The 23,704-nt window shown below is 47.6% G+C and overlaps 8 protein-coding genes across 8 annotated transcripts; 3 read left to right on the forward strand and 5 right to left on the reverse strand.

The window, feature by feature from the left end:
• Nucleotides 1-191: 191 nt before the first annotated feature.
• On the forward strand, nucleotides 192-1,078 carry BHQ10_007154 (uncharacterized protein; the record flags this gene model as incomplete). Its single annotated transcript, XM_040879819.1, has 2 exons — nucleotides 192-348; nucleotides 399-1,078. The coding sequence occupies 2 exons, from the start codon at nucleotides 192-194 to the stop codon at nucleotides 1,076-1,078; spliced, it is 837 nt and encodes a 278-aa protein (XP_040735658.1).
• Nucleotides 1,079-1,541: 463 nt separating this feature from the next.
• Nucleotides 1,542-4,372, forward strand: BHQ10_007155 (uncharacterized protein; the record flags this gene model as incomplete). The annotated part of the gene is made up of 9 exons (XM_040879820.1): nucleotides 1,542-1,785; nucleotides 1,835-1,930; nucleotides 1,980-2,185; nucleotides 2,237-2,656; nucleotides 2,716-3,064; nucleotides 3,116-3,296; nucleotides 3,718-4,086; nucleotides 4,157-4,210; nucleotides 4,261-4,372. The coding sequence occupies 9 exons, from the start codon at nucleotides 1,542-1,544 to the stop codon at nucleotides 4,370-4,372; spliced, it is 2,031 nt and encodes a 676-aa protein (XP_040735659.1).
• A 237-nt stretch (nucleotides 4,373-4,609) lies between these two features.
• On the reverse strand, nucleotides 4,610-5,563 carry BHQ10_007156 (uncharacterized protein; the record flags this gene model as incomplete). Its single annotated transcript, XM_040879821.1, has 1 exon — nucleotides 4,610-5,563. One exon carries the CDS (start codon nucleotides 5,561-5,563, stop codon nucleotides 4,610-4,612), a length of 954 nt encoding a protein of 317 aa, XP_040735660.1.
• A 2,154-nt stretch (nucleotides 5,564-7,717) lies between these two features.
• Nucleotides 7,718-9,068, reverse strand: BHQ10_007157 (uncharacterized protein; the record flags this gene model as incomplete). Its single annotated transcript, XM_040879822.1, has 2 exons — nucleotides 7,718-8,825; nucleotides 8,899-9,068. 2 exons carry the CDS (start codon nucleotides 9,066-9,068, stop codon nucleotides 7,718-7,720), a joined length of 1,278 nt encoding a protein of 425 aa, XP_040735661.1.
• Nucleotides 9,069-9,544: 476 nt separating this feature from the next.
• On the reverse strand, nucleotides 9,545-11,857 carry BHQ10_007158 (uncharacterized protein; the record flags this gene model as incomplete). The annotated part of the gene is made up of 2 exons (XM_040879823.1): nucleotides 9,545-11,373; nucleotides 11,425-11,857. The coding sequence occupies 2 exons, from the start codon at nucleotides 11,855-11,857 to the stop codon at nucleotides 9,545-9,547; spliced, it is 2,262 nt and encodes a 753-aa protein (XP_040735662.1).
• A 3,415-nt stretch (nucleotides 11,858-15,272) lies between these two features.
• Nucleotides 15,273-17,451, forward strand: BHQ10_007159 (uncharacterized protein; the record flags this gene model as incomplete). The annotated part of the gene is made up of 5 exons (XM_040879824.1): nucleotides 15,273-15,523; nucleotides 15,572-15,678; nucleotides 15,727-15,839; nucleotides 15,891-15,969; nucleotides 16,019-17,451. The coding sequence occupies 5 exons, from the start codon at nucleotides 15,273-15,275 to the stop codon at nucleotides 17,449-17,451; spliced, it is 1,983 nt and encodes a 660-aa protein (XP_040735663.1).
• A 1,166-nt stretch (nucleotides 17,452-18,617) lies between these two features.
• Nucleotides 18,618-20,981, reverse strand: BHQ10_007160 (uncharacterized protein; the record flags this gene model as incomplete). The annotated part of the gene is made up of 4 exons (XM_040879826.1): nucleotides 18,618-19,952; nucleotides 20,003-20,681; nucleotides 20,731-20,825; nucleotides 20,886-20,981. 4 exons carry the CDS (start codon nucleotides 20,979-20,981, stop codon nucleotides 18,618-18,620), a joined length of 2,205 nt encoding a protein of 734 aa, XP_040735664.1.
• A 364-nt stretch (nucleotides 20,982-21,345) lies between these two features.
• Nucleotides 21,346-23,162, reverse strand: BHQ10_007161 (uncharacterized protein; the record flags this gene model as incomplete). The annotated part of the gene is made up of 3 exons (XM_040879827.1): nucleotides 21,346-21,970; nucleotides 22,027-22,282; nucleotides 22,334-23,162. The coding sequence occupies 3 exons, from the start codon at nucleotides 23,160-23,162 to the stop codon at nucleotides 21,346-21,348; spliced, it is 1,710 nt and encodes a 569-aa protein (XP_040735665.1).
• Nucleotides 23,163-23,704: the final 542 nt, after the last annotated feature.

The raw sequence follows: 23,704 nt of genomic DNA on the forward strand, positions 1-23,704 counted from the left end.
CTTTAATGACTGTATAACACGCGAATTATTTTGAGATTAAGAGTGAGAAAGGCTTTATCGTTATCGGACGACTAGTGGATAAGATTGTCCCGCAAGGAGCATACTTTTTACATCCCACCATTAATTTCCTTCCAACTCAATCAAGGCCGATCTCAATTCCTCATAACACCAACTGATATTGCAATTTCAAGATGTCATCCTCCTCCAAACAGCCATATAGCGTCCGCGCAAAAAACCATCCCAATCCCCTCGTCCGCAAGCTATTCGCCATCGCCGAAGCCAAAAAGACAAACGTCACCGTCTCGGCCGATGTGACGACTACAAAACAACTCCTCGATCTTGCCGAGCGTACGTGCTCTTCCAATCGCTAGGACTATTTTACTAATTCCTTTTTCCAGAGCTCGGTCCCTACATCGCCGTCTTCAAAACCCACATCGACATTCTCTCCGACTTCAGCCCGGAAACCACCAGCGGCCTCAAAGCAATCGCCGAAAAACACAACTTCCTAATCTTCGAAGACCGCAAATTCATCGATATCGGCAACACAGTCCAGAAACAATACCACGGCGGCGCGCTACGCATCTCCAAATGGTCTCACATTATCAACTGCGCAATTCTGCCTGGTGAAGGGATCGTACAAGCATTAACCCAAACCGCCAAAGCGACCGATTTCCCTTATGGGGAGGAAAGAGGTTTACTCATACTCGCCGAAATGACATCGAAGGGCTCTCTAGCCACCGGCGCGTATACCACGCGCTCGGTGGATTATGCGCGTCGATACAAGGAGTTTGTTATGGGGTTTGTGTGTAATCGCTCCCTGACGGAGGAGCAGTCTACGGAGACGACAGCGGCAGATGACGAGGACTTTGTAGTGTTTACGACGGGAGTGAATCTTGCGTCTGCGGGCGATGCGTTGGGTCAACAGTATCAAACGCCACAGAGCGCAGTGGGCAGAGGGGCAGATTTTATTATCGCGGGAAGAGGGATATACGCTGCGCCGGATCCGGTAGAGGCTGTTAAGCAGTATCGGGAGCAGGGGTGGAAGGCTTATCTGGAGAGGGTTGGACTGGCTGAGTAAGTCTAAGTGGTGCTAGGGTATAATCGGGGCTATACTAGTTGAAATGAGTGAGGGGACACCAAGCCCTAGCTTCTGAGAGCATGCAGATCAAGTCGTCCTTATCAAAGCGCATCCCCACACCAACTTGTTTATTGACGGTCTATACCCAGGACGGCATGTAATCATCAGATACTTTCTCAAAAGATAGCAATCAAGTATCATGATTGGCAGAAGCAAACACAAAGAGCGCCAGCTGTGTAAGCTCCTTCCTTCTTTGTTACACGACATCATTGAGATAAGCTCTTTACTCAAGCTGCATAAGGTCAACTTGTGCATATGTAACTCAGTATATGTATTTACTACTTCCCCTCACTGATGTCACCTTCAATTGTCTTCCATATCCAGACATTGGACTCTTCACGGCACATGTATTTCAACTGTTAGCAAATCTTGTATAGACATCCAACAGTTATATATGTACACAATGTCAGAAACCGAAAAATCCCCTCCCCTACCGGACTCTGTCTCCGTCGATAACGGCAGACACATCGACGAACGCATCCTCAAACACTCGCACGACGCCGACGTCGCGCTGCACGCCATCCAACAAGTCGGCGATGGCCAAATTATCACCATCGATGCCGCGACCAACAAGCGCCTCTTGCGAATCATCGATTGGCATCTGATGCCATTGATGTGTGTCGTTTATGGAATGAATTATTTGGATAGTACGTCTACTAATTTACTAAAGTGGGTTGAATTAGGCTGATTTGGTAGAAACGACGATTTCGTATGCGAGTGTCATGGGGATGAAAACCGATCTTCGTCTTGTGGGAAATGATTATCAGTGGTTGGGGAGTATGTTCTATTTCGGTACGTACCTAGCTTTCCTGCGAGTCGTTGGGGGGCTAAGTATAGTTAGGGTATCTTGGATGGGAGTATCCGGCTAGTCAACTTCTTCAACGCTTGCCTTTGGGAAAGTACTCTGCGATCTGTGTCGTGCTATGGGGCATCGTGCTCTCATGTTTTGCAGCCGTGAACAATTTCGGCGGTGCAGTCGCTATCCGGTTGATGTTAGGGGTTTGTGAGGCGTCTGTTACGCCGGGGTTTGCACTGTTGACTTCTCAGGTAGACCGCTCTTCCAAAAGCTATTGCTGATACTAATTGGAGAACTACCAGTGGTACACACGAAAAGAGCAAGGTCAACGAACAGGCCTATGGTTCAGCTTCAATGGCTTCGGCCAAATCGTCGGCGGCGCGATCGCCTACGGCATCGCAAAGGGAACCGACAAGAACGGATCGTCCATTGCACCGTGGAAGATTGTGTTTCTAGCCACGGGCCTGTTCACAATATGTATCGGCCTGGTCTTTCTCTGGGTCATACCAGACAACCAGCTAAATGCGCGATGGCTGTCTCAAGAAGATCGCGTGCTGGCCGTTGAGCGCGTACGCATCAACCAGCAGGGTATCGGAAACAAGCATTTCAAAATGTATCAGTTCAAGGAGGCGATGAAGGATCCCATGACGTGGGCGTTTGCGTTTTATGCGTTGGTTGCTGACATTCCGAATGGTGGTATTAGTAACTTTTTCAGTCAATTGGTTGGCCCCTCCTCTCCCACCCCTATCGTCTTTCAATGTAGTGATTCTGATTCTGGTAGATCGAGGCATTCGGATACACGGCAGAACAAAGTCTGCTCTATGGTATTCCTGGCGGTGCAGTCGAAGTAATCGCATTAATTGCCAGTGGCTTTTTGGGCGACTGGCTCGGTCGACGTCTAATGTGCAGTATGGGCGGCCTTGTGACTGCTATGGTCGGCATGATTCTCATCATTGCGCTGCCGTTAGCCAACAACGACGGCCGATTGATCGGCTATTACATGACGCAAGCAAGCCCGACGCCGTTCGTTGCGTTGTTGTCATTGATTAGTTCGAATGTGGCTGGATACACCAAAAAGACTACCGTTGCTGCTATATACCTGATTTCGTATTGCGTTGGAAATATCATTGGTATGTCCTTCTCTCTAACAGACAGAGGCAGAACTGTTCTGACATGAGTAGGACCACAAACGTTCCGTCCTAAAGATGCGCCGCGCTATGTTCCTGCTGAAATCACCATTGTCGTATGCTATGGAGTGTGCCTGATTGATTTGGCGTTTATATGGTGGTGGTATGCCAGTCAGAACAAGAAGAAGGCTATAATCCGGGCGAGTGAGGGATATGCCAAGTTGGAGAATCAAGAGTGAGTCTGTCTTCTTAGAAAAAGTGTGTTTAGCTAACGTATCAGGTGGCTTGATCTGACGGATGGCGAGAATGCCGAGTTTGTCTATACCCTTTGATCTATGAAGTTGGTGTCGTTGAAGCTGAAGTGAAAGTGTAGATTGACGATTATTTAGTTGATAGATAGCCAATCACAATTCAGTATATCATTGTCCCCATTTTTGTAGTCTTGATGATTGGCCACTGATAGCCCCTCACCGCCCGGCAAGAAATTATTTTATCAAAAAGCTTCACCTTTATTTTCCTTATACAACACCTCAACTATCACTCCGAACATCGTTCGGACAATCCGTCAAAATGCCGCGCCAACTAAAACACCACGAGAAAAAGTGCGCTTCCATTATCCCCACGAATAAATCAACTTCAACTAACGCACGATACAGGCTCCTCCGCAAAGTAAACTTCAACACTTACAAAACCGAAAACAACCATCGCGAACAATCTATCCGCGCCCGATACTACCTGCAAGGAACACAAGACTACACCAAATACAACGTCTTATGCGGCAACTTGCGCAGTCTTGCACACAAACTCTCAGCTCTCGACCCATCGGACCCGTTCAGGAAACAACTCGAGTCCGAGATCCTCGAAAAGTTGTGGTCGATAGGAATTCTCAAACAGTCGAGGGAGCAAGGAGCGGGATTATCGAGGGTGGAGCATGATGTGACAGTTTCGGCGTTTTGTAGACGCAGGTTGGGCGTTTTGATGACGAGGAATGGCATGGTGGGGGACGTGAAGACGGCTGTTACTTTGTAAGTCTGTCGGAGGGCTATGCTTCTTTCGGTACGCCTCGTTTTTTGAGACAGAACTAATATGGAACAGGATTGAGCAGGGGCACGTCCGCGTCGGAACGGAGGTTGTTACTGATCCTGCATTGTGAGTTCTTCTTCCACCTCTTTCGCATATACGGCGGACTAACTGGGCAGTCTCGTGAACCGAAACATGGAAGACTTTGTGACATGGGTCGACTCGAGTAAGATCAAGAGGACTATTATGAAGTACCGGGACAATATGGATGATTTCGACTTGATGGTTTAATTCCAGAAAGTGTATTAGTGCATAGCGAGGCGTTCTATTTCTGTGGACTCATTCAACAAATTCTTTTCTATATATATTCAAATATCATCATGGTAATAAAAAAAGTGTATGCAAGTATGGGTATCTGACGCAATGCAAGCAAGCGATCAATCAATCAGCAAGCCAACCAAATCATCCGCTCAATGGTATTACGTATATCGTGTCGTGCGTTGTATGTTGTTGTATATCGTGTCGTCGTCAAAAACAAGACCACCTTCCCTTCTCAACCTTCGGTCCCGCCACCATCCCCTTTGTGTTTATCTGCACCCCCTTCTCATTTTCATGGTCAACATCATCAGGAATATCCATCCGAAACCGCCTCACACTCCCCTCATAATTGTTTTTCTTGCGAATTTCTTCCTCCCAAAACGGAACCCGCTCATCGCCCGCATGCATACAACTAGGCGTCCAGCGACGCCACAGCCGTCGAAACCCCTTGTTGTTGCGATCTATTTTCTCGTATTCGCGGCGACGGGTGCTGGGGGATGTCCATTCCGTTATTGTCGCGGGGATCATGAGTTGGTTGTTGCTAGAGGTTTGGGCGATGGGTGTGATGCCGTCGGATGTTTGGCTTCGTGGAAGAGTTGGATGGTGGTACTGGCGATTGTGAGGTGATGAAGGGAGGAGGTCTTCGTCGGAGACGTCGTGGTCATATCCCAGGGGGAAGGAATGGGATCGCTGGGATTGTAGGGTTGGTGATGCAGTGGTGGAGGCCATGGATTTCGTTTCTGATCGATCGACTGGCGGGKCCTGGAATAGGCGGCAGCTCTCCCGATGCAGGGCTATGAGTTGTTCTCTTTTCTGCGGTGACATCTGCTGCTGCACGGCCTGCGAGGTTGTGCGACGACTAGGGCCTGGTCGTCGACCGGTTGAGTTTCCGGCTGTGCTGGATGAGGTTGACCGGGTATGTGCTCGTTGTGAGGTGGAGGATGCCCTTGACCGAGATTTTTGGGATCCTTTCGTTTTGGGCCTGGCCTCTTGGGGCTGAGGCTGCATATTATCTGTGTTGGGGGACCGGCCTTCCATGTTGGTAGTGTTGGGCATGATCGTAAGATCGCTGTGAACGGTATTTGTACTCGATACTTGAGTCAGATTCGCATAGTCATGGTCGTGGTCATTGTCATTATCACGACTCTTTGTTTGTGACGGCATCTTTGTTGTCACATCATATTCATAATGATCACAAGCCGTCGATGAATTCGCTTTTGCTGGGATACATTTGGCCCTGGTCATATCCTGGTATAAGTTGAGGTCAAGTCGCAGCAAGGTGTTGCATGTGAAACCGGCCAGACACAGGCATGTACAAATAGCAGCAATGATAGATCGGCAGTCACTTGCTCAGTTGTCTTGCAAATGATGCAGAAACCTCCCAGCGATCCCAGTGGATGATTCACCCTTCACAAGCTTTTGCATGTGATTCCTGTGTGACGCACGTCCTCAGTGTGAGTACCCAATCCAGTCTTTGTACCAACTCGTGTTGTCTTTGCTTTTGATTTTGAACTCGTTCTTACTTTCGAGTGTTTCCTGAACGAGGGTTCGTTTTGGTCAGCACTTTAATTCTGATGATGTGTGGTAACCCCGCTGTAGCTGCAAGGGACCACCCTGAGTATCTCAGTATACTCGATCAGACAACTCGAGATCAGAGGACCAAAATAAGAACATGCAGGGACTGACTACCCTTATTTATCTCAGACTAGGTATTACGCACTCGCATCGAGACTTACTCAATTAAACAAGGTACAAAGCATTGATGTTTAGCAGTGGAGATGCCCCGCCATTTTCTCTTAGTATCTTCGAATGCATTTCTCATACAAAACAGGTAGCATCGACTCCACAATCAGTTAACGCAACCACTAAATATGGCCGATTACAATAATAACTTTTTTTGTGACTCTTCTCGGCAGTCGACTACGTCTATATTAACCGCTTGTTAGCGCCTGTTCCTTGCAGAGGTGGCCAGTCAAGAGACAGTATACGGAGGAGATCAGGACCCCGTTGCAGCCACAGTCCACTTTGGCTCCACTGGCCTCAGTGGCCAGTAGCCAGTGGCGAGTATTGCGCATTTTCTGTATAGAGTAGTGCTGTTGCGAGGGTAATAGCACTGCCACCATGCTCAGTACTTAGGCATGGATGATGGAATGATTAATTAAGGGTGCGGCAAATATGTCATGGCCGTGCCATAGAGTCAACCCTCAGCACTGTCACACATCGATCGTAGCTCAAGCCGATTACCCGACCTGGACTTTTTTCCGATGATTTATAGTTTCAATCAGTCGCTAGTCAAACTATCGCTCAACTATCTAGAATGTAAAGAACTGCCAAGAATCATGCACAGCGTGCGTTAGAAACTGGTGGCGCTTGGCTTGGTGGTCTGGCCAATCTCACCGCTTAGCGGTGGTGGGCGATTCTATTTGAAATGGAGCGGTGAACTGGGCTCTAGTAGACTCTTAGTCTCTCCGATCTGAGTTGGCGATGTTCAGTTTGCATCATAATAATACCCAATATGAAGAAGAGAATATATCCGGTGTCTGCGTGTCTGTGTGTGCCGACACAACTTGTGAGGCAAGTCAGTGGCAACTCATCATCTGACCTCCCCTCCTCAAAGTCAAGTCATCGTCTTATCACAAACTCAAACCCTCTTCCAGACTGTAGACTGTCACTGGCAAACCCACACTGTCCGTCCATGCAGGCCAAGCCAAAGGGTCATTTGATAGAGAAGAAAAAAAAGTAAGACGGAGTGATTTTCATACTCCGTTCATACTTCGTAGTGGCTGCGGGGTTCCGTCCCGTCGTCTGCTTCTGAGTATCATCCAGTGACATTCTCTGCCAAGGGAACAGTACCTGCCCTCTTGGGTATGGGCCAGGTGTCAATCTCAGTGTGTCTAGCCTGTGGCAGCAAGGTTTATTGGCTTTGCCTACCATGGTAGACTGCACGTGGATTGTCAGGATGCTTAGAATGCGTGTCGCTGAGAAGTGCGAGATTCGATATTCTATCCGAATCGGGAGAGTTTCTTATGAGGTTTTTTTGGTTTGGCTTTTTGTGCTGCCATGTCATCGCTATATGTCTATCTTATGATGATCATGTCCTCAATTTTTTGTTATCGTAATGCTTGATTATAGTGTGCTAACTAGTTATGTGGTGGCAGTGTTTGATGATCTCATCAGTGTCTCGGGTAGAATCCACTTGAAGGTATTCAGATCACATCTTTTCTTATTGCTACTGGCTTGGTTACTACAGGGAAGACGGTTAAAAGTGCATATGGTACAGTGATCAATCTAGGTTATACTCTAATCATCTTATATCTATCACAACTCATCCTTATGCTCATTCTCACTGTCAGCAGGAACAGGCCGCCCCGAATCCTGCAACAAATCAACCCCATTCTTCTTCCTCCATTTCTGCCATAGCGCATGAAAGTCCTTTTCCATCCCACTCTCCATCTGATCCGGCAATATAACCGTATATTCCACAAATAAGTTTCCATACTCCTCACCATCCTCGTCATGGTCATGGTCATGTAGATGACCCTCTCTATAAATCGGCATTCCCTGACCGCGTACCGTCTCCACGGCCAGCGGTTGCACAACCTCCCCTCTCTTTCGGGAGAGTTGCACAACATGGCCATCCAAATGCGTCAAATTGCGTGTCCACTCACCCATCCACGCCTCCCGTAGAGACAGCACTTCCTTCCAAAACAGATCCTTCCCCTTACGACGGAAGAACGTCCCGTCCGTCCTTTCACCATCATTCACGCCCAACGAAGCCTCCTCCTCAGCCAGTACAACAATCAGGTCGCCCGCAACCCAATCAGGACTCTCATCCGCCTCGTTCTCAAACGTGAGTCGCGAACCTTTGCTCATACCCTTTTCTATCGTAGCCGACAACGTGCTCGCTTTGCGCACCACGCGCTGGCCATGACATATCGGGCATGGCTTCTTAATCGATTTCCCTTYCCCGCCACATTTATCGCAATGCGACTGAACCTGCTGATACATTCCGGGAGCAATCATATGTTTCTGAATCACAATCCCTCTACCGCCACACTTATTACACGTCTCGACAACCCCATCTGCCGAGCCGGAGCCTTCACACGACTCACAAATCTGTTGTCTCTCGATGCTAAACTCCAAATCCCGTCCCGTATAGAAATCACGTAGCGGCAGAGATAATTTAACTTCCATATCGGGACCTTTTCTGTGACCACCGCCATGCCCGGAGTGTCCACCGCCACCGAAAAAGCGAGAAAAGAGGTCGAACGGATCACCGCCGCCGCGGCGACTGTTGCCGCCTTGTTTGTGTTGCTCTAGTCCTTCGTGGCCGTATTGATCGTATATTTTCCGTGTGCTGGATGTAGAGAGTACTTCGTATGCTTCGGCAATGTCGACGAATTTCTGTTTGGCGGATTCATCGCCTCTACCCACATCGTCTCGTGTCAGCAGATTTTCCGACCAATTTGAGATACGGGGGGTGGTGTTCGGAGACTAACGGATTTTTGTCAGGATGAAACTTCTTACTCAACGTCCTGTAAGCGCGCTTGATGTCTCGCTCCGAAGCGGATTTGTCGACGCCCAGGATCTTGTAGTAGTCCTCAGCGCATAGCGTCAAGGGTAGGATGAGGAGGATGGAGATGAGGAAGAGGAAGTGGAATGGCAACATTTTTTCTGTTCCTGTGCTAGGAGTCCTCGGAGAGGATCCTTTTTGTTGAAGGGTCTGGTTCGATAACTCGTCACTTTGCGGTTCGTTCCTGCTTTGAGTAGATTTGTTATCTTGTGCCAATCTCGCTCACTGAGACGGTCAAATGAATGAAGTGGTCAATAGCGACGAATAAATTAATTCGTCATGGTCGTGTCAGTACAGCTGTACAAAAGAGACAATTGTCACTTCCTCAGACTGACTGACTCGACTCAACATTGTATACATCGGGTAAATAGCTTAGGTGGCCGTATCTCCGCAGGATCATCGTTTTCCCGGATGCCACGTGATGCTTGCGCCCTAATTTTGTATTCATATTCAAATGATTGGTCAAACTATGAGAGAATCAAAAAATTTATACGCTGACATCCTATGGTGAGATTATGACATTATTCATTAAACGTAGACAAGTGCTGGACATATATGCCAGCTGCATCAACTCAATTAGCAGAAGTCACGTTGACATCAAAAATACTGTTGCGCCATGTCAAATGAAGACCATCGTTGTTCTCGCCCTCCTCGCTCTCCTCAATCACATCGTGAGCCCGTTCTGCTTCGTCTCTCCAGACCTTGACTATGCTGCCCGGCGTATAAATATCTTTGAACACTCCACTTCGCGGAGGGTACGCGCCTACCCTTGAATAGACTTCGGGGTTGGCGTAGGCTTTCGGCCGTGCGAGCAATGCTCGAATGAAAGTTGCGTAGTCTTGAGGGTTGGCAATATTGACCGCGCGCAATCGTTCTCGGGCAAAAATCAACTCCCTGTTGATGGTCACCACCAAAGACACCACAAACTCTGCAATCTTTCGTTCCAAGGTTCGACGAATCAACTGCTTCAGCAATGGCTTGACAAGCCAAAGCAAAAACCTCCATCGGCTGCGTTGAATCTTGTAGTCCAGTTTATGAATATGTACACGAACACCCCTAAGCGTGACCAAATGGGCAAGCCGATCCCGACCGATTTCGAGATCAACGGCGACGTCTATACCGCGCTCGTCGAGGAAGAAACTGCCGATACCTTCGTCACCAAACCGGAAAAGCAATCCGCTATGGGCCCGAATCCAGTAGCCAAATTCTGATGCACTGATATTGAGCCCTTGTAGGTTTATGGTGAGTATGGTTTTGATATCTGTCTTTGCTCTCTTCGAGTGAACCTTTGCCAGCTCCATGTTGGTCTTGGACGTAACGAGGACCTTATATGGGAAAAATGACGACTGGTTGACTGTCCTTCCGGGTTCCAAGATCAAGTTCTCAACAAGTAAGTCCATTTCTGGGACCGAAACCTCGAGTCTTGGAATAGGTATATATTGAATACTGCGGATAAGCAGCGGTAGAAAAGTGTGAGCGGCATCAGCGACGATGGTACTTGTCTGATTTGTGTATACGTTCGACACGTCTCGTACAATCTTCTTCGCAGCGGCGTTCATTTTCGCAACACTCGGATCATCAGGTATTGACCTCAAGGTACGTCGAAATTGTTGTAGGAATGCCTCAATATCATTTCGAAGGCTGGATTCACCATCCACGTTCTTAGACTTTTCTTTCAGCTGATCAAGTCGTTCTGGAGCCGAGTCGAAAAACGCGGGATCAGTCAGCATTTCTTGGAGAGATGTGCCAATATCACCCAATAGAGATTCAAATTCTGGATCCTTGTTGGCATGGCGCATCACATCATGGAAACGCTTTTCCAGGTATTCCCACTCTTGACTACTTCCGAACGATCGGACCAGAGTCCAGAAGCTGTCCACTGCTCTCTTCAGATCTGTGTTGACTTCCACATCTTCACTGACTGCGCTCGCTGTTTCCTCCGCCGCATTTGCGTATATCATCCCGTACCGCTGCACAAGCCGAGACAAAGTCGAGACTGAGTCGGAGTAGTCGTTCCGCTTCCGAAGTCTAAGGACAGCTTGTTTGAGTCGGTTGAGCAAGGCATCTCGTTGAGGTCCTGAGAAGTTTTCCTCTGCGCTTTCCTTTGCCGCTTGGCCCGCATGAATAATTCCTTGCTCTGCGGCATCCGCGATCTGATTGACATCTTTTTTAAGATCATCCTTGCTCGGTTGTTTCCCATCATCGGCGCCGGCACCGTCAAGCTTTTTCAACTCATCCTGCGAGGGTTCAGCAGCCTCTGCAACTTCGTGAGCGGCTTCCGCTAGGGTGTAGGTGGTGTCGGCAAAGACCTGGCGACCAATAGTAGCGACGTCATCGAGGAACAGGCGGAAATCGGCATTGGTGAGGAGTAGACCCCCAACTGTGCGAAGGCTATCGTACGCTGATAAACAATTAGTAAGCCAAGAGCAAGGATATCGATGGTGTAACTTACCAGCTCGCGTGTTGGCCTGAGATGTAACATGTGCAGCCTGACCAGACAAAGCTGAAGAATCGAGTGAGACTTTGGACTTGGAAAGATGCCAGAAGAATTCCTGAATCTGATCATCATCGTTCTTATCTTTGAGTAGCTCAATAAAGCTTTTCATCAAAGTCTTTACATCGCGCGCCAGTTGACGGCCTGGCTCACTCACATCATCACTGCGGGGGTTGAGAATGTCTGATGCTAAGAGAGTTCGCAGATTCGTGATGACTTGTTCATTCGATGGCATATATCCCTCCGAAAGGGCCTTGTACATCTGATAGGAATGCAGTTTCTGACGCAGTTGGCGTTGGCGGGAGGTGTCTTCTTCGTAACGAGGCAGAAGAGGCTCTGTATCATCTCCACCGCCGCGTTTTGATTTGCGAGAACCACAACAGGATGACATATTGCCGGTGAATTACTGTATGTAAACTAGATGAGTTTCAAAAAGTGTCGACCAAGTCGAACAATCTCCGTGATAAACAAGGTAGGATTGTTGGGGGTGAAGGCGCGAGCGAGAATGACGTTGTTCCCGAAATTCCAGGTTTGGCAGCTGCCCACCCAACCAGAGCTCGCTATTGGCCGGCATATCGCTCATAGCTTCCATCTCAAGCATCTACGCCCATGCGTAGGATGAACATAGTCCGTCCTAAGTCAAACACCTCTACGAAGAGAAATGGAATATATTCAGTGGTGAGATCACACAGTTCTGTGAGATGATGAATTGAAGACTCAATGGAGAAGACATCTGGAGCTTGGCTTGAGCCTGGTGGAGCTTCGATCCCCGGACAAGAGTGGGTCAATTAATCTCAGAGCAGACTCAGCAGAGTATGGGTAACTATGCTACTGACTTAATAAGACAGCTACTCAGAGGAATTACTAGATTCGCCGTTGACCATCACGACGTTGATTAGGTCATCTACGACAAGTCCGACTCGATCCCTACGTTTACGGTTCTAGTGAGGCCTGATCGCTGTTCACATCGCACACAACAAAACTTCATTCTCCAGTCGACCAAGGACGATATGAGTCACTCATGAATGTAGCTCGTTCTTCGAAGCGTGGCACGGCGCGTCACCAGAAAGCTCAAGCGCAAAGTCTGGGTCTACACTAACTACCCCATGATTCCTTCTGCAGTATTGGTGATAAAGTCTAACACGATCTAGACTCACCGAGCGTTCACCGAGATTTTACACGGGGCGATGATATACATCGCACCCGTCTACAGCCGATCATTAAGTTCAATTGCGTTGACAGAAAAAGAAAAGAATGACTACCATCTCGCTTGATAAGAATTCGACCGGTCAATGGCTTATAGTAGTTGCCTTTAACACACAATACGATTAGTGAGACGCAGGGGACAAATCTATCATGACCGACGACAATATTAGTGTACGTATACTGGTGAGCGGTGACTGGCTCAGCACCGTCACGGAGTTACCATCGCCCGGGACCAGTCGAGTATCAAATCACGATCCGAACTGAACAATTCGCCGACTGATCGAGTTCGTCAGCTTTCAGTAGTTGAGACGGCCCTCTTTTTCCCTAGGGGTCAAGACTGCCGAAATACAAGCCGGCGACTTGCCGTGCGGAGGGAAAAGTCCGTTGAACACAAGGCGGAACGCTGGATTTGGTTTCCCTCGGAGTGAGGATCCACTCGGAACTGTGTTTAGCCTAGCTGCCCACCGGATTGAAGATTCCACATCATCTTGTAGACTCGCAGCTTATATAAGCAACACATTGAGGACACGCAGTAAGTGATAGAGGTGTGTATGAGCAGATGAAGTATTTGTCGCGTTGCTGAAACCTCAAGAAACGCTTCAACATCATCCGTGGTTGCAAGTATTTCTTTGTTCTCGGCGGAAGGAGCCAATCGGAGCCGCTCCCGCAATGCAATTATAAATATTCAGATGATCGACTACAAATCAAAACAAAATCCAAAGAAATTTTAACAAAAAAGGCCGACCTCGACACGGACTCACGGAGTACGGACTACATACGGAGCTGGTACCGCCAAACGATTTGCTGCACCGACTCAGTTGTGCTGGTCGGGAGTCTCCTTGGGGTCAGCAGTCCCGAATCTACATAGTCCTGAATCTACATTGTAAAAAAGAGCACATACAGAGTAAAAAAATCGGAGTCAATATGCACAATTCTCGTGTCGACTCTCCAGGATGTTTTGTTCGATGTAGCTATAATTCCAATTGGCAGCCAATCAAGCGTGTTCTATTTGACGTTGCTCCCGACTCTCTCGTAAGATGTATCATCTCAAACGCCAAGAAGAGCCCACGCGACAGTTAAGAGGGTTCCACTTCAATTCCACCGGCGATGGAGTACATGGCCGCAGAGACAGAGTCTAGAGACAGGCTAGGACTCGAGAGCCCGGAGTATTCCGTAGCTCGCTTTCATTGTGAACGGAGCAAGCCACCATTCTCGGATGGGTCCTTTCATCCTGGATGCCGATGGGGGTCGAAAGTTAAGTTGGCGATCGTGAACATCGTTGAACATGAATTTTGATTCAGCGTTCTGCTTGCTACGTAGTACTCTCGATACTATGGGGAGAAAGCTACCCGATCGGAATGAGGCCAATCATCATTACCCCAACAGACCGAAAAGGGCGTGACTCACATGACTAGATACGTAACTTACTAGAATAGCCTTATGAGCCTATGAGGTAAATGAGGGAGAACTGCCGCGTGAGACGCAGTACGCAGTAAGAAGCAGTACGGGGCTTTTTACCGTACGATACCGAATACATACAGATCTGGAAGCATGAATGCAGTGGCAGGGCGGGAGCTAAGACTAAACGGGCAGTTAGAGCTTTCTCCGCTTGTAACGGATTACCAGTTAGGGGAATAATCCAGGCTAATTGGCCGCTATTTTAGCCTGCTTCCAGAACATTACTCTTAGCCTCCACTACAAGTACGTACTAACAATGTAGGTCAGGCTGCAAGGGATCTTTGTTGTCCCACAGGATACTCCCTCTCTTTGGCAGCTGCGTCAATGGCTCAATGATTGATTGATCATTCAATAGTTTCACTCCGCATAAATGGCTCATCGGTGTAACACAGAAAAGCTTCATTCCATTGCCACGAATCGATCAATCCTGTATCAGACAGACAGATCGATGCTGCAAATGCTAAAAGGCAGCTTACTATGTAGCTAGCGTCCCGGCTTCCCGGGCTGCGAGCCTAGCTTCCTCTGCCTGCCCAAGTCCCACAATACTAGTTTCATAGTACTGATCCTTTTGTTCTCCGTAAACATTCTTCCTAATTGAACTCAATTCTCAACCATCTTCGCGCGTTCTTTTCTAGGCAATTGTCCAACGCTTAGACCATGCATGGGTTAAAAGCATGACCAGTACAGACGGAGATTCTCCCCGCCTTGCCGCCGCAATTGGAGACTGAGACGCCGAACTCCACAAGAAAAAAAGGTCCAGAGATTGTTCGGACCCATTCTTTGACCGACACCGTTTAAGCTCCCCCGACTCTTCCCGACATTTCAAACCTGCAAAACTAGTGGTCAAGCTTTCTGGGGTCATACATTTAACACCTGAACAGGTCTTCAGTATTCACATGCGCAGCTGGCCTGACATCTGAAAGTTGAAACGAGCTGTGAGTCCGATGACACGATCTAGTCAATCGTCAGTCATCCTAGTCAGACACACTAACAATTTTCAAGGGGCCGTCCTCCCCCCCCTCCCCGAATCTAGTTTATCCCCCCTCTCGAGTTTGACTTGCTCCAATTCTCCAACTTCCTAATACACCCGTGCCTCAATTGAAGTGGACTTAGTGTGGAAAACCACCTGGGTCTTGGGGGTCATGTTCCGACATATACATAGACGGGCCCGTCCGCACCTGGTCTCGTCTCGTGTGAACGCTCCCATCTCAACCTCCTCGTCTCTTCCAGCTCCCATTCCTTCTGCTGTGAACCAAGCTTCTGAGCTTTTTCTGTCGCCAACTACCACCGACGAGATGACTGCTTCTCACTCACACCCTACTCTTCCCTCCCTGTCGAGCACCCAGCTCCGTGCAGCTCACCATGTTCCACAGCCTGGTTATGGAGGTCAATCGTATGTTTTTCCTATTCGATCCACCAGGCAAAGCTAATAACATGATAGAGAAGGAACATTCGATACTGCCAACCCTCCTTATATCCGCAAATATCTCCGTACCTACGGCCTCACTCCTCCTCGCGCCGAATCTTACGAAACACAAAAAGCTAGATGTATGACCTTCGCGCAATTATAGAAGAATGGTATGCTGACTTGCGCAGGTCTGGCACAGCTTGCTTTGAAACAGACTCCTATTGAAAAGTACCTATATTTGAGCACCATCCGCAAAAATAATGTTCACCTCTTCTACCGTCTCGTGACGGATCATATTCGCGTAGGTTCCTTTCCAACCACTGATACTTGAACAGCTCGCTAATGTTTACAGGAATTGACTCCTCTAATTTATACACCCGTTGTTGGCGAAGCTTGCCAACGATGGTCAGAAATCTATCAACAACCAGAGGGTGAGTCTACTGGCCCAGACTAGAGCTAAACAAAGTTGACAAGAAATAGGCATGTACCTCAGCTACGAAGACAAAGGCAACCTTGCTGCCGTCATTGCCAACTGGCCACAGCCCAATGTTGAAATTACTGTGATAACCGATGGCTCCCGTATCCTCGGTCTAGGCGACCTCGGAATTAATGGTATGGGTATCCCCATTGGAAAACTTTCTCTATACACTGCTTGTGCCGGTATTCGTCCCGAGGCCACCCTTCCCTTGACCCTCGACTTGGGCACAAGCAACAAGGCCTTCCGAGAAGACCCTCTCTACATGGGTAGCCGTCGGGACAAGGTCTCTCCGGAAGAAGAGCAAGAGTTCCTTGACGAGCTCATGGCTGCTTTGACCGAGCGTTGGCCTGGTATTGTCATTCAATTTGAAGACTTCAAGAACCCCTTCCCTGCCCTCCAGCGATACCGTCATACATACACCAGCTTCAATGATGACATCCAGGGTACTGGTGCCGTCATCTTAGGAGGTGTCATGAACGCCGTCAAGCGTTCTGGTGTCCACCCTAAGGACCAGCGTGCTGTCTTCCTTGGTGCTGGAAGTGCTGGTGTGGGTGTCGCCAAACAAATTGTCGACTACTTTGTGCGCGAAGGCTTGACCGAAGATGAAGCCAAGGCTTGCTTCTACCTAGTCGATTCCAGAGGTCTCGTCACTGCTGATCGCGGTGACAGACTCGCAGACCACAAGATCTACTTTGCCCGCAAGGACAATAACGGCCAGCAATGGAAGACTCTTGACGAAGTCATTGACCACGTCAAGCCCACCATGCTCATTGGTCTTTCAACTATTGGAGGTGTCTTCACCCCCGAGATTCTGAAGAAGATGGCCGCATGGAATGAACAGCCTATTATCTTCCCTCTGTCCAACCCCTCTTCCAAGTCCGAATGTGACCTTGAAGCCGCTATCGTTAACACTGATGGCCGTGCCCTTTTCGCTTCTGGCTCGCCCTTCCTACCAGTTACCTTCACCAACTCCGCTGGCGAAACCAAAATCTACTACGGTGGCCAGGGCAACAACATGTACGTCTTCCCTGGTATTGGTCTTGGAACGATTCTCTCCAAAGCCGTCGAAGTCACCGACAGCATGGTCTACGCTTCCGGCGAAGCACTTACCAAGTGCATGCTCCCCGAAGAAATCGAACAGGGATTCTTGTACCCGGACATCACACGTATCCGTGAAGTCAGCGTCGTCGTTGCGCGCGAAGTCATCCGCGCCGCCCAGGAAGCCAAGGTGGATCGCGAAACCGCCATTCGCGAATTGAACGACAACGATCTAGACGCCTACATCCGTGTACGCATGTACAACGCGCATTCCGAAGTGGCCTCTCTCGAACGCGAAGTCGGCGCTCTTTTATCGTCTATTGGCCGTCCCTTTTCGAATTCGAATGGCTACTTTGGTAACGCGGATGCAAGTGACGATAAGAACGCCAAGCTATAATCAAATATAAACCACCATATAATCACCATCTATATACACATATATTTGATATCCATTTGAGCGCTTTATCAACAACATTGTTACTTGGTTCGTCATTATTCCTTGGATCAACAATCTGCATATATTATTTAGGTTTTTTATTTTATTTTTCTGTCATATAGAGGGACAACAAAAATTGGATTGGATTGGATGGCAATTGGCAATGGCAATGAAATTGGAATACCCAAGGTTATTCGGCTATCCTTATTATTGAAGTATCGTCATCATAGAAAAGTTGATAAGTTTTTTGAGAATCCTACACACTTAAACTATAAATCTAGACCTCGTCATAGTCATAGTCGTGCTCGGCTCGAATAAGTAGGTTTATTCGTCTCCTGCAGATACCAAGTACCTTCTCCATCCACATGTGAAGAGTGCATGAGATAAATCACATGCCTCCTAAACCGTCCGAGATCAAAGCCCATAAATAGAAAAAATATCGGAACAAGATCGTATTTGGCAAGCAAGATGTTCCTAAGTTATCCGAGAATGAATGTTCACCGGGTACGAACTTGGTAGTTAGGCGTGTTGTGAAGTATGTAGCTCGGCGGAGGTTGAGTTTTGAGGTGAATTAGCCCTAATACGATGTCTGGAGGATAGCCGGGGTTGATGCGCGGGGTTTGATTAGGTTCGGTGGGTAGATAGCTCTAACTTGTCATAGCCGTGGGAGCACATGTGATGATATGATATGACGGGAATCGACAGGCGTCCAGATCAATTATGTTCTCGGGTTTTTGATTATTGGATGTGGATGTGAGTCAATGTTATTGTAGTTGTCTTTTGTTGGCGAAGTAGATGCTGCTTAAAACATATACTTCGACATCGACAAAGTACACTAAATAAAAAGCGGAATTGCCTTGGACAAGCTATGCATTCTACTTTATTATTGATGACAGTGAGTATACTGACTCATAATCCGGTGTCCATCCACATCTGCTGCCGCTTGTCTAGGTGCTTTTACAGCCATAGCCGTGATCAATGGATGACTCACTCCCCTCTACTTTCCCACTTTGATGTCTTCGCACATGTAGACAAACACGTCCTCCGCATTCCCCGCGTATCAAATGATCTAGCATGGGAGGAAATTCTTATACAAGGATACTATCTGCCAACTATATTCTGATTTATCAGTATTGGTAAAGACTAGTCAGGTTCTGCAAAGTATCAAAATCAGGCATCCACAAAGGTGTAGTGGTAGCACCTTCACCACCCAATTCCTGATCGATCCACGGCGCCAACTCCATGGCCATCCGCATAGCATCTTCGGATATATCAAAGTTGAATTGACTTTGTGCTTGTTGTTGCTGATTGTCTTGTGACACGAAACCAGGAAGTTCAGGGAAACCGGGCACACTTTCTGACATACTCGGTGGCACCACAGTTGTGCCAGCCATCATTGGCACATTCGGTGTGGCCTGATACATATTGGGATTCGCATCGTTCATGTTATGGCCGTAACCCTGTGCAGCCATCATCCCCGCCATACCAGATGTCTTTGCCGCCTCATTGCCCTGCAGCTTTTCCATTGCTGCATTTACCAAGAGCTCAAATGTATCTCGATATCGTTTGACCCAGGGAGCGCGCTCGGTCATCACGAATAGAACAGTCGAACAAGCTCGGATGTCATTACTCATACGGACGGACCATACTTTCTCGGTATTTGCCCAAAGCGCGTATAGCATTGTTATACCAGACACAAACACTGTTTGCACAGCAAGGAATGAATGGCCATACTCCAGTGTTTGATGGAGCTTCTTGTGAACTTGGCAGATATCTCCTGACGCTCGGAGACAGATGTGGTAGTATGGGTCGGTGAGAGGAAGTAAAGGCAGAAATGGCTGAATGAGTAGACGAACTGCTCGGTTGTAATGCAGCATCGCATGGTCTAAGTCACTTGGGAGATGGACGACTACAGAAGTCTTCCACTCTTCTAGTAGACGGTATATTTTGTCTAGTTTCGGCCTAAGCTCTTGCAGTGGCCTGTCAGCACGATAAATGGTATTTTGAATCTGGGAGTCGATCCGACGAATCCGCAAAAGAGCGCGGAAGAAAGACAAGTTTGTTATTTTGGTCGTGTTTAGTTGCGATTGCTCAGCGACCAATATGGCAGGATCATGTATGTGATCATCCACATCTAGAGGTAAGTCAACATCGATGTGTCGATCGCTAATACTAACAGGTCGGCCCAAGGAGAGTGCAATAGCTCGTTCTAAATAGTACACAGTCCAGAATAGGCGTCGGCGAAGCTGGACTGTATATGGATCCAATTGTGTCGCGCTGCTTCTGCGGTGCAGTCCAAGATCGATGCAGGTTCGCATGGCAAGCCCTATCATATACCACAAGCCATGGCTGGTGGCGGAGCGAAGATGATATATTACTAGGAGCAGCATGGCTTCGATATTCTGGATCGACCTAGTTTCACACGCAGCCGCGACATGCTGAATAGCGGTCATATAGAACTTCTACCATTTGTCAGTACACATTCACCCAAATAAGGAATCGAACATCCCACCTCAGGAGCAGTATAGTCATATTTTTCACTTAGCGACATCAATGTTGATGCAATAGCATACACCATGTAGAGCCGAAATATGCCAAAGCGTTGAGCCTGTGTCAGATTTTCCGGCTTGATTTTTGCAAGATTCCAACGATCATGATGCAGTCTCCACAGCTCATCTCGGTCAAGGAAAGGATATCTACCGTGGATCCGACCAATGTAAGCATCAAGTATACGCGAGCCCATTTCGTCATTGGGAGGATTGGCGCGATGCTTCAGCAGTTCATCCAGATTAATTGCTTTGTAGGAAGGATTTACGCTAGTTGTATTTGCAGTACCAGTACGATTTGACTGTTGATTTCTGCTTTCTGGAGAATCCGGAAATGCCTTGGTCATGACTGTTGCCCGTACCATTTCGCCCAAATTTACCGCCAATGACAGGCCCGAGCTCGAACCAATATAGGCTGGTGACTCTGATGGATTAAGGGACAAAAATCCAACGATTTCACCAAGTGTACTGCTACTCGTTCCCATTTGGGCAGTGTCTGGTGTTTGTCGCTGGGAAGCAGCGGACATGGGGTGGATAATTCGGGTAGCACTATCACTTGAGATTGAGTCTGCAGCTTTGGGCTCTGTAAACTCCGATAATCTGCCTTCTAGAAATGCGATACGCTCTTCTAGAGCCCGAGTGTATCTATACCATTGTCAACAATATATTGGTAGCTTATAGGAAGTATATGTACCCCGGATTGTTCTCGCTTTCGAGGCTGACCGAAGATTTGTCACACTCAACACCAGCCTTCCGGCAATTTGTGCAATTAGGATACTCATTGTCACACTAAAAAATATCAGCCCGGAGAGACCAGATTATGTCCACTCGCGTGGTGCAAGAGCACACCTTTTGTTTTCGACTTTTGCAGCGTGTACATGCTGTCCTGCCACGCTTGCGTGGATTGTATTCGGTGCCTGTCGAAGAGGCGCGAGGCGAGTTCATGGCTCACATATCCTGTACCTGCCAGATATTCCCGTCAAGAAGGAAAAGCTAATGTTCTATGCAGACACAAGAGTTTCAAAGTGTAAGAAAACAAAGAGAATGAGATCGATATCGAAAGCTTGGAAGGAGCAGATGTCACTGAGTGGGGCACTTCTGGAGACGGCCATTGGTCAGACCGAGCATATTGTTGCCTCAGGTCTTCTCTTCCTTACATTTACTTCTTCTTTCTTTTATGTTATATCCAAAATGAGTTATATTTCGGAAAATCTATGATGCTATTCATGAAGTCTATGGTATAATGCAATATGTACCGAAATCCCATGCAAACGTATTAGTCGTAAGTCGATTATGTGCAAGCGCTGACTCAAGCGGTCGACGCTTGTTCAGTTTTATCGTTCTTCTGCTCCTCCTTCTCTACTCTCTCTAGCTGGTTTTCAAGGTCATGTTGGTTGTCGTCCTCATGCTCTGTTGCCTCGAGATCGACCTGTGTCGTGGCCTGAGACGCTGATATATCTTTTTCCTTCGCATCATCCTTTTTGATGTCTTCTGGTTTGCGCAATCCCTTGTCTCGGATAAAGACACACGCCAGGACACAAATACCCACCAAGGGTACTTGGAAGACAAAGACCGAATGGGATGCCTTGACGTATGCGTTCACAATAGACTCCCAATCTGCCGCTGGGATACTGCTTTTATCGGGAAGTGCATATGAGGAATGGGTGAGGTATTGATATTCACTTGGCAGATTTTTCTTTAGAACAGCCTGCAGGATTGCAGCCGATATTGCGAGACCAACTGCACCACCAGTGCAGCGGAAAAAGTTACGGATGGAAATCACAACAGCTCGCTTTGCCACAGGGCTGTGTGCTTGAAGAGCGACTAGAGTTGGCTGGAAGGTACAGCCAATTCCAGTACCAACGAGGACAAGAATACCATATATTTCACCCTTGGAGGTGTTTCCGTCCCATAGTAGTGTCAAGCCAATTCCACTATAAGCAAAGTCAGTCTTACATACTTGTTTCGAAAAGGTAAGCTGAAAACTCACAGGCACCACAAAGAGAAACCAAAGAAGATAACTTCAAGATAGCGATTGAATCGTGACATGTACAGTCCTGACATGATAGAGGCGGTTGACTGGAAACAGACCATGGGCAACGAACATATGGCAGATTGTATTGGCGACCAGCCACGGCCGTTTTGGATGTACAATGGCAGATAATACAGCAAGGATTGATATGCGGCACCAAGAAGAAAACTCTGCAAGAATAGGGTTGTGATAACGGAACTCTTGAACAGGGAAACTACTTTATATTAGCTCAACTGTTTCATTGTTTGGAGTAGACAATACTAACGAGGCATCATTGGAAGGAATGCAATCTTCCATTGAGTGAACAAGAAGGCCACAACTGAGCAGCCTCCAATCGTCAACAAGCTTATTACCACCGCAGAATCCCATTGAAAATACAGACCACCACCAGAGATGGGAATCAAAATGAAAACGATGGCAATCGTTGAAGTAAGAACGCCCGCAAAGTCAATTTTTTTGACTTGACTCTTCATCGATTCCGGTCTCATCTTACTTGGCAATAGGAACCATGCTACAACAGCACTAACTGCCGCTAGCGGTGTGAGGAGGTAAAAGATGTCTCTCCACGAGGCATTTTGCACGAAGGCTGCTGCGATGAATGGTCCGATCACATTTCCAATACCAACGCACGAACCCAGAATACCTTGATACTTGCCTCGATCCTCGAGCGTCACGACATCGCTAACAATAATCATGGTCATGTTGGTGATACCACCGGTAGCGATACCAGCCAACGCACGAAAGACATAAAGCATGGGTGGGTTCTGAGCCAGACCGCAAAGCAAATCAGCGATACTAAGAAGGATTAGGACGCTGATATAAACACTTTTGCGGCCGAAGATGTCGGACAATCGACCGTAGAGGACGGTGCAGACGGCATTAGCGATGAGTGATGACGTTCCGGCCCACGAAATCGTATCTTGTGCATTCAATTCTTTGCTGATAGTTGGAAGAGCGACACTCAGGCCGTTTTGGTCAATGAAGCAAATCAATAGGGAGACCGCGAGCCCACTGAAAACAACCAGCAGTTGACCAATTGGTAAAATGTTCCTTTGATCCTGTAAAGATTTCTCTGCATTGGCGTGACGGCCCATTGTTGTTCAAAATTTACCTGACCTAGTCAGGTAGAAACAATTAACCACAAAATTAGAAAGATTTATGTAGCCACTGTTTTATTTTCCAATCATAAAATTCTGATAACTTATAAAGACATCGAGAAGTAGATCGTAGGATCGATCGCCACGATAGGTGCAGGGAGGCAGTGTATATATACCTGCTTGATGAAACTAGGCGAAAACCAACGGCAAAGATTGTGGCCAGACTAGGTGCTAGTTTTGAAACTAAGATGGAGAAATCTTTTACGAGTTGGGTAGGTTGCATCCATAGATTGTTATGACATAGGGCTAGCGGGATCCGTTTTTAATCTGTAGCAGCCCCCGCCACACTATGAGTCCAAATTAAAGAGACCTGACTTGCTGGAGTGGAATTTTGTAGACTACGACCGAGAAAAACACTTAGATTTGCACTGTGTTACTGGCGCAAACATGACGAGGACTTTCGCAACTTTTTTCAAGCTTTCGTCAAGCGCTGCCGTTAGAGCCGATGTGGATCCGTGATGATCGGACGTCCGACGGAG

The sequence above is a fragment of the Talaromyces amestolkiae genome (assembly GCF_001896365.1).
Source record: "Talaromyces amestolkiae strain CIB chromosome Unknown scaffold14.1, whole genome shotgun sequence".
Taxonomy (NCBI): domain Eukaryota; kingdom Fungi; phylum Ascomycota; class Eurotiomycetes; order Eurotiales; family Trichocomaceae; genus Talaromyces; species Talaromyces amestolkiae.